Genomic DNA, 15,021 nt, shown 5'->3' with positions numbered 1-15,021 from the left:
AACAAAAGGCGATACCAGGAGGATGGCTTCGACTTGGACCTGACCTGTATCCTGCAGCGGGCTCCTGTCCCCCAGCACTGCCCGGGCCCAAGCGCGCTGGAGTGCCGATTCCGCAGCCCTTCCCGCTGGGGCCTCGCGCTGACACGGAGCCGGCCCGGCCAAGCCTGCCCCTCCTCGCCTGCCCGGGCCTCCGCGCCCGGGACTGCGCTGGGCCTTTGTGGTGGGGGCCCGGTGCGGTGCGGGGAGCGTGGGCTCCTGTGGGACTGAGCAGGGGGGTCTGGGCCTGCCGCGCTGCTGGTCCTGTGCGGGAGAAAACGGGCTGAGAAGTCCTTTAAGCCCCGTTAACCTGCCTGACATGACTGTCAGGGATCATGTGCAGCTAATGGCGATTGCAAAAGATTAATGTTAGCGCTCATTTGGAATTGGAGTTTTCTTGCCTGGCCTGCACTGGCACTTACCTTATTTTGGTGTCATGCTTCACTGACACTCCCAGATAATGACTTCGGTGCCCATGGTCAAAGTAATCCTCTTCCTCTCCTTAACTTGTCGGTTGGGTTTAGTTCAGATGGAAGGGGGTTGATTTTTTATTTTTTTTTTTAACTCAGCTGTGTACTGTCTTAATTTGGTATCTTAGCTTCTTGAATCAGAAATGCCTTTAGCAGATGCGTAGCCTTACTTAGTGGTAGTTTGTGTGTGTAAATGGATAGCAAATGGATTCCTTTGATCACATTTCTATTAGTTAAACCTGAGGTTTAACTAAAGATCATAGATGCTTGTGTCCAAATACAAGAAAACAAGCAATTGCATTTATCCTTTTAATTTAAAAACAAACTTCAGTGAAAGCTAACGTTCTCTAGCCATTGAACTTTACTTCATACTGATCATTCCTGTAGGTATGAGGCTCCTGTCTTTTTTGCAAATTGGAATAATTCGGTTCTTGTTAACTGAAGCATTGTTTTGGATATATGAAACTGTGAAGAAGAGTTTTTTGCAATATTGGTATGCCATTGGGACTAACCAGTGAAACCATAAAGCGCTAGAACCATATAGTTCTTTTGGCCTGTTAAAGGGATGCATTATGAAAGCATCAGACAGATGTTAGGCTTTGTGTTGCCAACATCGTGAAAGGATCTGTCATTTTTCCATCCAAAATGGAGGTGGTTGCAGATGCTATAGGTTGAACCCACTTTTCACTTTTATCTGTTCTTTAAAATAAAACATCCTTAATGCAAGGATTAGAATTATAAACATTGAAAATTAGGTTAAGGACCAGAAGTTTGTCTAGTAGTGCTGAATGAGAATATGTTCTGCCTCACAACAAGGACAAGCTGCTTACCGTTTTCTCGGAACATGAGAGAATTAAGTCACAGTTGCAACTACAAATGCGCTTGAGTTCTTGGATATACAGATAGCTAACTGAAAGATTGAGTTTGTAACGTTACGTTGATTTAGGACTCAGTCTAAAATATTGAATACTTAACAGATAAGTGTATTGGCATTGGCAGATGACCCTTAAGGATGTACCTTCCTGATTTTTATTTTATTCTATGAACATACTGACCAAATAATGCTTTACTGTCATTTTAGAGCTGTTTTAAATTCTTTAAAATCTATATTTTGATGACATAACTTGAATAGTAATAGAAGACTGCATCATCATGCTATAGGTTAGTAGAACATCTGCAGTAATAATATCTGCTCAAACAATATAGCATAAACAGCCATGTAATAATATGCCTTATAGCCTAATTCTGTAATTTTGAAAGTTAAGGGTGGGAAGAGAGTAGGGAGGAAAAAAAACTAGGAGCAAGAAAAGAAACCAAATTTTATGCATCTCACTTTTAAAATTTGTCCTTAAGTCTTTTTCAAAGGTGTAATGAGAGTATCTGACAAAACAGAACTTGCATTTATTTATGAATCTACGTATACTTATTTTTTGTTTCTTGGCAAGTAAATTGTGGGCTATTAGTGATTTTGCCTCTTACTTAGCTCAGCATTTGAATGGCATCTTCAGCATTGTTACAGAATTTATGTGCTCACCCAGAAAAAACCATAAATCTGTTTTTGGGGTTTAAATTGTAAAATGATTTCAATTAAACTTTATTTAGTTACTGTACTTGTAATGAATTAAGTACGGTAGACTTGTACTTTTTAAAAACTACTTTGCAAAGTATTTTTAAAGATGCTTTGCTGAGGAGTTGGTTTTCAATATTAAACGTCATTTTCCTTGTATGTATGTTATTGCAGATTCTGAGCAGTTACTTTATGAAGGAAGAATGCCGTATGTGCCAAATAGCAAGATGTAATTGGATGTACTAGAATATTAAACGAAGAAAATTGAGGGGTTTTTCTTTATTCTGTAAAACCTAAAGAAGGAAGCCCTTTACATTTTTTTTAATGGGATAACTGCTCATTATCTAACATCTGGAATGTATTAAATTGTACTCTTTTAGGTAGCCTAACCACTCTTTTCGTGTGTTACTTGTGCACTAAATTCTAAATTAACTTCCATGTCATTCCCATCCTCCCCCATCTTATGTGGGGAAGAACATTTAGAACTTAATTATGGGGTAAGGTGTGCAACTGCATGACCTAAGGACCAAGGCCCTTATCCTCTGCCTATCTTCCAGACTACCATTTAGATACTTTTGATAATCTCAGAATCAGCTCAGCTAAGGTGGTGTCTATGTTGTTTTTTGGGTTTTTTTTAATTAGTGAATACATGCAAAATCCCAAAGGGGTGATATTTCGCTACAGCTGGAGCCCTAGCTCAAACTGAGGCCCCCAAATGAGACTAAAAATAGGGGTTTTCCTTGGTTGTCTTTGCAGGTGGTCCCTGATTAATTTAAAGTAAGTGTATGAAGCTTTTGCCTAGAATGCATCATTTGTTGTTTGCAATTCCACCATAGAAACCATATTTAGTACTATTCAATTTTATGATTTAGTGATGTCAGTCACCTACTGAACATTGTTCTGCATCTCAAGGGGGAGAGCCTTAATTATCAGGGTACTGATTATTTTGGCATGGTGTTATTGCTCAGTCTCTCAAAGAGAAGCTATCCCAGTGAATACATAATACCTTAGTGTGGGAGGTATGGGATCAAGCCTTGCTCTATAGTGGACAGTGTATGGATTTGAACTCAGGGGCCTTGCCCACTAAGTGTTTTAACAGCTGAATTATTCAACATTTTGAGCTGATATATTTGGTCTTCTTTTTGCAGAAAGGGTTTAGGCATTTGCTTTCAGGAGAAGCTTCATGGCTTGGAAGTGTAGGGAGGAACCCTCCTAGATAATCAGCCTCTGCATTGCTCCTGGCTAACTCTCCATATGTGTTTTATATAGATACCCTTGCTCCCTTGATCAAGGCTGATGATTTTACTAGATGGCATGATGCCTGGAAGTTGGCTCCAGCAGACTCTCACAAGACACTGAAACATCCATCAGCTTCTTGTATTTTGATTTTGCTAGTTGGTTGCTGCCTAAAACTTTTAAAAAGTAACATAGACTTACCAAGGTTATGTATTTCTAAAGAGGAAGACTTAGGACGGGTAGGTTATATTTAAGTAAGAGGTGTTTTTGAGGAGATTTGGAATTGTGTGTGGTTTTAGTCACTTTTCAAAACTAGCATCTCTAGCACTTGTATATTTAACATTGATCAAACAAAAAGCTCTTAGCAAGCATTAAAATAGTTTGTCCTGTATTTAATTTATTTCATTACAGTACATAAGTTGAAGTGAAATTCCATGTGCATTAGCTACAGGTATTGTTTTTCTGCATCTTTGAAAGTAGAAGCAGAAATGGATTTCAAGTTGAAGACATCGTTTTGTTAAAGGATTTAAATCATTTAAAAGTATTATGCTTGTCCTTGAGTTGGTTTTTGTGATGTTAATTATTCTTTACTTGGTATTCTGTCATCCAGATCCTGTCCCAACACCTCATTTATAAAAAATAATAATAATAATAACCCCCCCCCCCAAAAAAAAAATTCCTAGCTAGCTGATCTCTCTCTACATGATTTAATTAGTTTTGAGGAATTTCATGATTTCTGATTGTCTTATATTTCTGAATTTATGGACTTGATTGATTTTTAGTACATTTTTTGTTGTAGATGGAAATGGTAAGTGCTGGCAACTTTTTGTAACTTTCATGAAACTTGTATTGAGTAGGAATGTATCTCTTACTACGGACAATTACTGACATCTCTTGTGAAGCTTTCAGGCATGGAAGTAGAAAAATGAAATTGCAGGTGGTGCTCACTAATCTTAGACCAGATATAGTTTTGGTTGGGTAAACTTGTGATAGTTGGATTATGAATAGTGGTTCATAGCAGAATCCCGTTTTTCATAAGAGGTTAGACAAGTGCTCATCTTGAAGCAGAGTTAAATCTCCAGTTTTACAGAGAGACTTGTAACTACGTTGACAGTACGTTTAAGTATAAATATATAAAGTATATATATATAAAAAAAAAAAAAAGTGGTTTGCCACTATTAAATTGCAAAATCTTGCAGTAACTGGCCTTTTGGTTTGTTAGGAAAGGTATTTTAAGTCAAATTAAGGACTGGAAGTTTCACAGCTTTAATAAAACCACTTTTCAATTTGCATTTCAAAAAGCTTTGCTTTTTTAAAAACAATGTCATAAGACATTTTAGTTTTAGCAAAATGAATTTGAAAATAAAGCTATGATGTAATCATGGAATTTAACCATTTCATTTAAAATAGAATTAAAGTTGGAAGTTTTATTCATTGAGACTCAGTCTTTCTAACTGGTAAAAATCTACCAGTGCTTATTAGATATTTTGTAATAGAAGCTTTGCGGTTCAAAGAGAGTATTAACATTCTGTTAATGTCCTTGGGACTTTAATTAGTAAAACATTACGTTCACTAAATGTGAGAGAGTTTTAAGATTTCACAAGTAGGAAAATATTCCTGTGTTCAGGAAAATATTCCTGATTAGTAATATTAGGTTCCTGACAGGTTGCATGTGGTTTTGAATCATTTTAAGAGGTTGGTTTTTGATCAGTATTACCTTGAGTTAATCATCTGTGTATGCAATGGGATTTTAATTTATCCATTTCTATTAGAACAGTAGTTAAGGGGTTAACCTGGAATATTGGAGATATGAATTTAATTCTTTGCTTCACCATAGACACTTTATGTGACCGTGGGCATGTCACTTAATCTTTCTGAACCTTTTTCCATTTGTAAAATCAGATTGTAGTACTTTTGTAGTTGACAAGAATGTTGAGAATAAAATTTTGACACATCCAGAAATCACAAGAAATGGTGGCTATGGTGCTGTTAAATAGGGCTGTGCGGAATTTGGGCAGCTGTTTAGTTTCTGAGGTGTTTTGGCATCCAAAACTAAACAGAAGGCTCCAAAACAAAACCATCCAGAATGTTTCGGAGCCCGTCCCCGTTTCCCCCCCCCCCCCCGAAGAGTCCTGCAGCCCTCCTTTTAAGGTGCTATGGGGCTGGAAGGGGCCAGGCAGGGCAGCCATGGGGGCTTCTCCCACAGCTCCCCCCTGCCAAGGCAGAGGAAGGCAAAGCCAGAGAAGCCACAGGAGAAGCCCCCATGGCTGCCCTGCCCAGACCTACCCTTCTGGAACTAAAAAAAAAAAAAAACCCCGCACTCACTGACTGTAGCAGTGGTGATCGGGGCCTCTGAGAGCTTGTGGCAGAGCCCCCCCGTGTAGTGGGGGGCAGTGGGGATAGTGCCCCCTGCTTGGCACCCGTACATCAGGTGTCACATAGTGTGGGTGCAGCGCAGGTTGGCAGGGTGCCACACACTATCTGGCAGCTGGGGTGGGTTCCACCTGTCAGCCAAAGCACGGCACTGCTCAGTCCCAGCTCCCAGGCAATGTGTGGTGCCCTGCCTAGTTGTGCTGCAACTGCACGATGTGACAGCTGCTGCTGTGCTGGTGCCAAGCGGGGGTGGGATCTGCACTGCACTCGGGACTCTGCCACAAGCCCTCAGAGGCCCCAATAGCCACTGCTGCAGCTGGTGAGTGCAGGGCTTTTTTTTTTTTTTTTTAAAGTGCTGAGAGAGTGGGTCTGGGCAGGCGATGGGGCTAGTCAGGACAGCTATGGGAGCCTCTCCCACTGGTCTCCCCAGCCAATCCAAATCTCCGAAGCAGCGTCAAACTCCAAAACATAAACAGATTCAGCCGAATCAAAGCAGAACAGTGATCCGAAACACAGAAACGAATCACTGCCCTCCGAAATGGCTGAATCTAAAACTGAAACGGAACATAGCCGTTTCTCACAGCCCTAGTGTTAAACCCATGCTGCTTTAATGTGAAACCTCACTGGTTGTGTGGGTCCTTACCTTTTGGATAAAGGAAAATCGACATAGAAGCAGTACATTACATGCTTGGCCATGGCATCTATTACATAAAAAGACACGTAAAGTACATATTTGTAAATAGCACTATTTTAGTAACTAAAACCCATACTGATTTTGTATTTAAGCAGTTGTTCACTTATACAAAAAATCAGCTCTGATTTTATGCTATAGCTGTCAGAAAAAAGACCTTGCTTTATTTGACTCAAATCATACTCGGTTCTTAGCACTGATTTAAATAACTTGTAACAGCATCGACTTCATGAGGGCACTACTTGATCTTGGCTCGGCATCTTTTGAAAATTTTAGAATGTGCAGCTTTGAAGAGACTGTTTGCACAAACTAACCGTGAAGTTAAAAATTAACAAATGCTTGTGCACACTTTTAAATCAACAGAAACTGTAATCCTGCTCTCTTTATGTTCACTTATAGGTACTATTGGGGTGCCTACAAGTATTTGGGGCGATAGCTAGACTTTCTGTTCTTCAATTCTTTCAGTAGAAGACAGATGAGTACTCAGAATGATAAGTATCCATCTTAGAAAAATTAAATTGTAACTTCTGAAAAGGTAGTGGTTCAAATTAGTTTTCCATATTAAAATTTAATACTCTAACAGTTTAAATAGAAGGCTTAGTTGGATATGTAGTTCTTGGAATATATTTGTCTAATCACTTATTAAAATGGTTAGTACTTCATACTATACAAAATGTGTAAGGTTTAATAGAGCAAATATTGTTTTAAGTAGACTGTCTCAGTTTTAATATAAAGTAAGAAACTCTTAGAGTTAGGAATGCAACTACATTATATCACACTAACTCTATTAGAACTTTGTACAAAGCTGCATTTCATGGATCTCCCATGGGTATGTAACTTATCCATGTAGCTATACTGTTACTTTTGTTGCTGAAGAGTGAGACCTTGAGCCTTTTTTAAGGGGGTATGGGTCCTGCTTAGTGTCATGTCTTAATAGAAGCAGGCAGGTCAGTACTGAGCACTTATGAAAAGTGAATCTTTCTAGGAATTTGTGATCCTCATTTGTGTTAAGTCATTAAGGCTTTAGTTCTGCCCTTACATCATCATATGCTGCTCTTGTTAACTTCTGTATGAATTTGAGGGAAGAATATAACCTAGAATGTGAAACTTATGAAATGCTTGTAATGATTAGTATTGCTGCAGTGTAGCAGATGTTGAAAGATTAGTTAGGTCTGCTGATAATTTGCTTAACGTCTCCCTTAGACAAACAAGTGTTTTGTTAAATAGTTGGTTAGTTTTAATGTGCTTCATAGTTGTATAATAGCTTTTTCATAAACATTTTTAAATGTAGTCATGCAGGTTGAAGTTTTTAGAAATAAAGTAACTTGGTGGTTTTAATGTGTGTGTTACTAAACCACCTTCATGTGCATTTTTGTCTTTAATTTTTGCCAAAAGAAAGTGTAAGAACACTTTATGCTTGAACTTTTTTTTTGATTTGTTGTGTTTTGAACACCAGAAATTCACATTGACTGGATGGGACTGTGTTTCAAAAATGGAGATCTATAAAATATTAATATTGCAGGGGAAAAAAAGAACTTTGTCATAATTTGAAATCCCAAGCCATATAGAAGCATTAATACTCTTCAAAACATGATTAATTTAAAGTCAGTGTACGAAGCTTTTGCTTAGAATGCATAATTTGTTGGTTGAATAGTACTAAATATGGTTTCTATGATGGAATTGCAATTTTATGATTTAGTGATGTCAGTCACCTATTGAAACAAAAATTGGCATGCTGTTCCTCTGGCAGGCTAGTCTAAGATTTGGTTATTTCTAGATTGCACCACTCTACTATGATATTGCGCTAAGGTTTCTTGTGTTTCTTCATCTTCAGATCTAAAGTGTCAAAACAAGGGAATGAGTAAAAAGTTATTAAATATCTTAAATTTGAATTCAGTGAAAGTTAGTTTCCTTCTCCATCGTATAAACTATTATGTGCTCTACTTTTCTACCTGCATGCTCAGGAACCAAAAAGATGTTCTTGGACTTGACTGTTTTGGGACATAATTTGTGTGCATGGATTGATAGAGGATTGGTGTCTTCAGTTGTTGCACTGTATGTAATTCTGTAGATGGTTTGTCAGGGGTGTCAAACATCCAACCCATGGGGCTCTTGGACAGGTGGGGAATTGCCACCGATGTTAACCCTTGTGCCTTCTTGAACCCCATGTGTTGCTGAATTCCCATTGAGGATTTATTTTGGCACTGGTAGGGTGAGAAATGGTAGTGTTGATACCCCTGGTTTATGTAAATGAAACAGTGTTGGATTGAGAATTGTGACTGTAAGTTATACTTCTGTAATGTTTTAGAATTTGTGTGGAGGTGTGATCAGTTTATTTGGTACAGGCATGCAGAGATTTCAGTATTTCATATTTGTATAAAAATGCAAACTGGTGTTTAAAGTTACGTTTTCTTGTATAGGTTTAGAAGGAGGGTGGAGACATTGGACATTTAGACGTGATAGTTGAACTTAAGTAGAGTGTAGTGGGGATGCTTAATGGTTTAAATATTTCCTTTTTCATGATATGCATTGGTAGGCTATGCAACCTAGACAATTTATTTAATTGTACGAGGAATTTTCCAGTTTTTAACCTATGTATATCGGTATTGATAATTGTGTATGTAGGACAATACATATGGTATTAAATACATTTTCAAATAGAAAGTTAAAGCACTCACACATTCAGAAATTCCAGGTTTAAGATCAACTTTGCCTGTGCATTCTTAATTATTTCCTCATGTTATGTATTCTTTATAATAATCTTGTTCTACATAACATAAAAGCTTTGACAAAACCAGGATTAGCTCCTACTTCTCTTGTAGTTTAGGGCTTACCTATATTTGGTATTATTCTTATTGCTGTTCCTGAATCTAATTTAAAAGTAAATTAACTTAATATCAAAAAAGTTCTTTTATTTTATATTACAAATGGCCGGATACAAAATTATTCTGGAGTAAGAGAGTGTCCCATAATCAGAGTGCCTCTTCCACATGTGTTAGGTTGATGTTGTAGCTGTGATGGTCCAGGAAATACAGGAAGCAAGGATTCTGTGGATGGTACCCTTTTATTGGCTTAACTTTTTTCTAGCGCAGTGTAATGAATTTTGAAAGCATACTTTTGGTCTATACCCCGTCTTTAATATAATGGCTTTTCAAGTGTGGGTAAATCCTTAGTCTGCTTTCTAATGCATGTGACGGCATTTCTGTCCTTGGAGCCATTTGCATCCCCTCTGTTCATACTGTGAAGTCAGTAAAGAACAAAAGTACCTAATCATGTAATTAAACAGTGCATCAGGTGCATGCATAAATGTCTAAATAAAGTTTGTACAGGCACTAGCTAATGTAGGTTCAAGGGTAGAAGTTTGCTGAACTGTTAAAGGAATTCAGCAGTGCTTAAATGCAATTGGTATGTTATAAGAGGGACATTCACTGCAAGGTGTTTTTCCTTTTATTAAAAAAAAAAGTAATTGCTCTATACCTATTAATGTCACTTAGATTTCATAAACAAATATTTGAAAGGTAGGTGTTGCCAGATTTGTCTGTCTACATAAATTTAGTTCTGTATAGTAATCTCAAATTATCAGAAAAAAGTGTGGAATGAAATAAGCTGCTTGTCTTGTAAGATGACTGTACAGAGGGATAGAAGTTGCAGGAACAGTTGTGATTTTTTGTTTGTTTCTTTTTTCACTGCTTGACTGAAATGACTAAGTATTAGTTAGGTTTTTATTTTATGTTGTATATCTTCAAATGAAAAAAGCTGGACTTTTTTAGAATGAAAACGCATAATCCACCTCAGTTCTGCCATGGAAGACTATTTCATATTTTGCATTCTTCCTTTTGTCTGTCTTGGTTTCTGGGAGGAAGCTACGTTGTTGCTAATGGTAGAAAAATGTATGAACACCAATTTTACGAACTGAAAATTCCTAAAAACTCTTCATTACAAAATATTTGCCATCCAGTCTGTTAAATTATTTTAATTTTATTTAATGAAAGGTTTTGATGTCCCTTGGAACAGCTATAAAATTAAGGTTTGCCTGTATTCAGATCCCTGCTGGAAGCAAAAATGCAAAAGTTATAGATATGTCATCTTGAAAAGAGCAAAAATGTAACTTTCTATCCTGTCTTTTCCCTAAGATAAACTATTAGCTTAATGTCCACCATGTATGCATAAATTCAAGTTCTGCTATGATGGTAGGTGTGACTCAGTAGATAAGAGCACTGCTGAGAAACTGAATTTCTTGAAGTGGCTCCTTGTCTGATAATGTACTCTCTAGAGGTTCTAGATTGCTGCTTCTGAATTCAGGTCAGTTTTCAAATTGCCAGGCCTGTGAAATCACCCTGAGATCTGAGGGCCAAACTCCTTTAACATGTGTTACCAACTGCCATATTTAGCTGTGTTGGTTACACCTGTTTAACTTAGTGTCCTCAAATAATCCTTTGTGAAAATTACTGATTGTAGTGGCCTTACTTTGTTACAGCTAGCTGAAATCCTATGTACAGTCTGATATATTATAAGGAATAGAACACAGCTTTCTTACTCGAGCTGTTTCTGGCTTGCAGGGCTAGTAGAAATAAAAAGTAATGTGACCTGAAAGGTTCACATCTTCAACTGTATCTAGATGCTCCATCGGTGCCAGAAATCTCTACAGAGACTTGGTTGTTGTGGTCCCATTCATACTTCCTTGTAGTACTGGAAACCTGGACCTGAAGTTATATAAAAAATCAAGGCCCTGTCCCTCATTCCCTTCCAGGTGCCTTTTAATTACTCTTAATTTGAATTTCTTTCTTAAGCATTAATTATTTGAACACTACAGTTGTATTATTGCATGGTTTGTTACAGAGTTTTCATTTTTATTGTTTATTTCTCTTGGTGTTGAAGGCAACTACTTCATGATATTAACATCAGCAGCCACTCTTTAGGGGATTTGGCAGCCAACCAGAACAGCTCATGTGCCATCATGCATTATGTCCTTTTTTTTGTCCTTTACTCTCTGAAGTAGATTGCAGTTAGAAATTCTGCACACCCTGTTCTCAGACTTTAACATGTAATTGAGTGAAGTAAATCCAACTCCCCTTACTTAATGCTTAAAGCAAGAAAATTGCTATTGACAGTTTGTTCTATGTTGATCCAAAATTAAAAGTTAATACGTAGTTTTATTTCAGGAAGATTTCTTTATAGTTTATATCAAGTTTTGTAAACTAATTAGGGTATGTCCTGCTTAGAATGTAAGTATAGTGGTGTTAATTATGCTTAAATTATAAGATGAAAGTTTCAGTTAAATGGCAAAGTATTGTAACTGAAGAAAAGAGGCACTAAAGGGTTAAAGATGTGTTGCTAATAAATCACAAAATTGTTCCCTTAGAAAGCCACATTAGAGGCTTTCTCTTCTTGTCCTTTAAGGCACAGATGGTAGAGCTGGCAAAGTGCAGCTGGCTGGTTACAAGGAATCCTCCTTTGCTTTCTGTAAAACTTTCTTCCTGTTCATTTCCTTTCTACTTCCTGATCATCCAGAGTTAGAGAAAAATAGCATGCTGGTTTTGTGTACCAAACCAAGGAAGAGGAATGCAGTCTCTAAATAAGGGAGTGTGTGTACTGGGTACACTGCCATGTGCGCCAAAAGGCTTCTGTGGATGCTTGCCCAGTGAAACTCAATGTATTTTTGTAGGGGTGTTGCCAAGAAAACTGTACAGAAATTGGGTGGGACCTTTGAGATATGGCCAAATTGCTTTTAAAATCTGTTTTAGCAAATTACTTGTTTTCTTCTAGTACCATTATTTCTCTCTAAACTCTGTCAAACTGTCTAGTAAGTCACTTTCCAGAAGAACTATTCCATTCCTCGAGGCAAGAATTTTTTGTGGTATCTTTTATTTGACCAGCTGCATAATTGAGAGAGCCACTGGACAAGCTTTCTGGCATCAAGTGCCCTTCCTCAAAAAACTTCTGACTCATGTATACTGCCTTGGACCATCATGCTAGAACAACACTGTATTCCTACTATTCCATTTCTTGCCATTTTAAAGGTTTGTATAGAATAGAATTAAGAAGTGTGATGTTAGTATATGTAATATGCTTTAAAGGTTCATTATAGTTTTAAGTGCATGGATGGATACATGCAAAGCAAAGCTAATCTAAATCCAGTCCTGAAATCGGGTCTAACAGGCCCTGAAAGTTACAGGCAGTTTTTGAAAAGTAAAATTAGATACGACTATAGAGAGGCCTTGAAAACCAATACTATGGTTAGTGAACATGATTGACTTCTGGCAGTGAATTCTGCATGGCATTCATTGCTGCTATTTTATCGGTGGGTTTTAGCTGTACAGGGATAAGGCAAAATTTGAGTACTTTATATAGAGGATTTGCATACTTTGTACTGTGCCCCTTCACAGGTAAGATTATTATTCATCAGAAAATCAAGGGGCTCCTTTGCACTGTGAAGCAAAAATGACAGTTTCAGGAAATGAGGATTTGGCTACCATGCAGTACTGGCTAATGCCATTTGTTTGGGACTCTTACACTGTAACTAAGATCTGAGTCTGTGGTAGGTATTATTTCCTTTTTTTTAGATTAGATTGTCTAAAGACCAGCAAGAGCAACACAACATTGCTTATGGCATGCTTTTATTTGGAATGTTACAAGCCATGTTGTTATTTTAGAGTACATGTTTGAAGTTCTAGACTAGCCAGTAGATGACTACAGTTGTTAACTCAAAAGGTAGCATACAACTTTTCAATAGCATTTGTCAAGAATTGGAGCAGTCTTTGTAGGTTCTAATGATCTTGTTGCTTTCACTTTTAGACTAAACAAAATTATGACCAGATATAACCTTAGAAAGAATGGGTACCTATATATGAATGTAGAGACTGCTCCGATATGCTGGAATTCTAACGCATTGGTACAGGTTCGATCTGGAGCATGACAGTTGCTGTGTTCCAGCAGCCTCCCGAGTCTCATGCATCAGCATCCCCATGCTTAAAAATGGTAGTGGGGGTGCTTGAGCTAAAACTCATCGAACAAGCATCAGTTCAGGCACCCCTGCCACTTTTTTAAGCATGGGGGTGCTCGTACAGCAGACATGGCTGTGATTTAATTAAAGCAGCTCTTGGAGCTGGGCCACTACATATTGCATGCACCATATGGGGTCAGTCCAGGGTACACACGGCAGGCAGTGACCGTGCCAGTACTGGCCCTGGCATGCAGAGCCGGTCTGTGGGCCTAATCCATTCTCTGGACCAGCCACATGCCCCTTATCCAGTAGTAGCACAGATGAGTTTGATACCCCTAGTTTAGATTATGTTCATTTTAATACATTTTAATAAGTCATAATACTCAATGCCAATGAATTAGGAAAAAGGATAAAGTTAGTCAACATTTAATTAAAGTAAGCCAAAAAGGTCACACTGAAGTATTTCCTAATTATTAAGTTGTCTCAAACCTACTCCAAAAGAACAGCAAACATACAAAACGACAGCCTTAGTTGTAAATAGAGAAAGTTCCTATTTAATTTTTTTTTAAGAGATGTAATTCATTAGGTTTCCTGAGGAATTGGTTTTCATACACAAAAAATACACTATTCAAACCTCCCCCCCCAACAGGTTAGAGCTGAATACTCCCTAGAAATGGCAAATAAATAAGTTTTACATATTAAAAAAAACATACCAGCCACAGCTGTACCTTTACTTCTTGAACAAATGTTTAAAGAAGAATTACTGTTAATTTAACAAAACCAAATAAAGAAAACTTTGAATACAATTATAAACATATATTGTGCATCTGCAACTATTTTGGATAGTGAAGAAACCTGCCATAGTTGGAGATAGCAGTCTGTAGGTTCCCATATAGGCTGTGGACAAACGTACCTGCTCACAAACTTTCATCTGCTGTTATATTTAAGTATGTTCCTGTAGCCGTACAAATTTGTTGTACTGTTTGTTATAACTTTGGCCCTGAATGAAATGCATGCCTACAGAAGTAGGCAGATGTAATTCTTACCTCTCTTCATACCCATAGATAGAAGTTTGTTTTATAAAATTAATGGTGTAGAGCAGCAAGAACAGTTTTACAAGTAGGACGCTTACAAATGCTCTAGTCCAGAGATGTCCACAGACTTGTTCTGTGGGGCATACTGGGCTACCTGTAGGCATGGGTGGATCTAAGATTTTGAAAAGGGAGGTGTAGATAGTGTGGTATATGCAACTATTTTTCTCCAGTTCTAGAGAAACAAACTAGACACATCAGTAATAGGCTAAGGTGCTAGCTCTATATTCAGTTTCAGATCAAAGCAAAAACAAATACAACTATCACAGTGTGTACTAACTTGCTAGATTAACATGCTACAAACTAAGCAAAAATAGTCTAAATAGTCAAAAGATATTGTGTGATTAGTGATGTGATCATCATAGGTAAATGTATGCCTCATTCAGGTTTATAGAACAAAAGCTAGCCTTGAGAGTCTTGACAGTGCCTTTAGTGCTTAACTGCCAATCATTCCGACATCTCAGTTAATATTACTACACCTGAGTTAAGGTTTTTTGCTAGAGCTAAAACCAGTCTTCAGGGCTGTGAAATAGTAACAGCCTGGAATGGCTAACAGGCAGCACAACTGCAGAAGGAAGGATATTGTTTGCATAGTGCAACATCAAGATCATTCA

The 15,021-nt window shown here is 37.6% G+C and overlaps 1 protein-coding gene and 1 long non-coding RNA gene across 5 annotated transcripts in view; one reads left to right on the top strand and one right to left on the bottom strand.

Moving 5' to 3' along the window:
- The window catches only part of ATAD1 (ATPase family, AAA domain containing 1), a 63,196-nt gene extending 62,634 nt beyond the window's left edge, over positions 1–562 (bottom strand). For 2 of the 4 annotated variants that reach the window (XM_025210453.1, XM_025210451.1), the window contains exon 1: positions 45–562. Coding sequence is in view for 1 of the 4 variants with exons in the window: in XM_025210450.1 (XP_025066235.1) it covers positions 45–357 (313 nt within the window). In the remaining 3 variants the exon portion in view is untranslated. The remainder of the gene's footprint in view (positions 1–44) is intronic. The other 2 variants (XM_025210454.1, XM_025210450.1) reach the window with 2 other exon arrangements.
- The window catches only part of LOC102377424, a 42,014-nt gene continuing 26,993 nt past the window's right edge, over positions 1–15,021 (top strand). Inside the window, exon 1 of the long non-coding RNA XR_001358468.2 lies at positions 1–46. This is a non-coding gene — a long non-coding RNA (uncharacterized LOC102377424). The remainder of the gene's footprint in view (positions 47–15,021) is intronic.

The sequence above is a fragment of the Alligator sinensis genome, unplaced genomic scaffold, assembly GCF_000455745.1.
Source record: "Alligator sinensis unplaced genomic scaffold, ASM45574v1 scaffold557_1, whole genome shotgun sequence".
NCBI classification, from domain to species: domain Eukaryota; kingdom Metazoa; phylum Chordata; order Crocodylia; family Alligatoridae; genus Alligator; species Alligator sinensis.
This window is presented reverse-complemented; position numbering and strand designations above follow the sequence as displayed.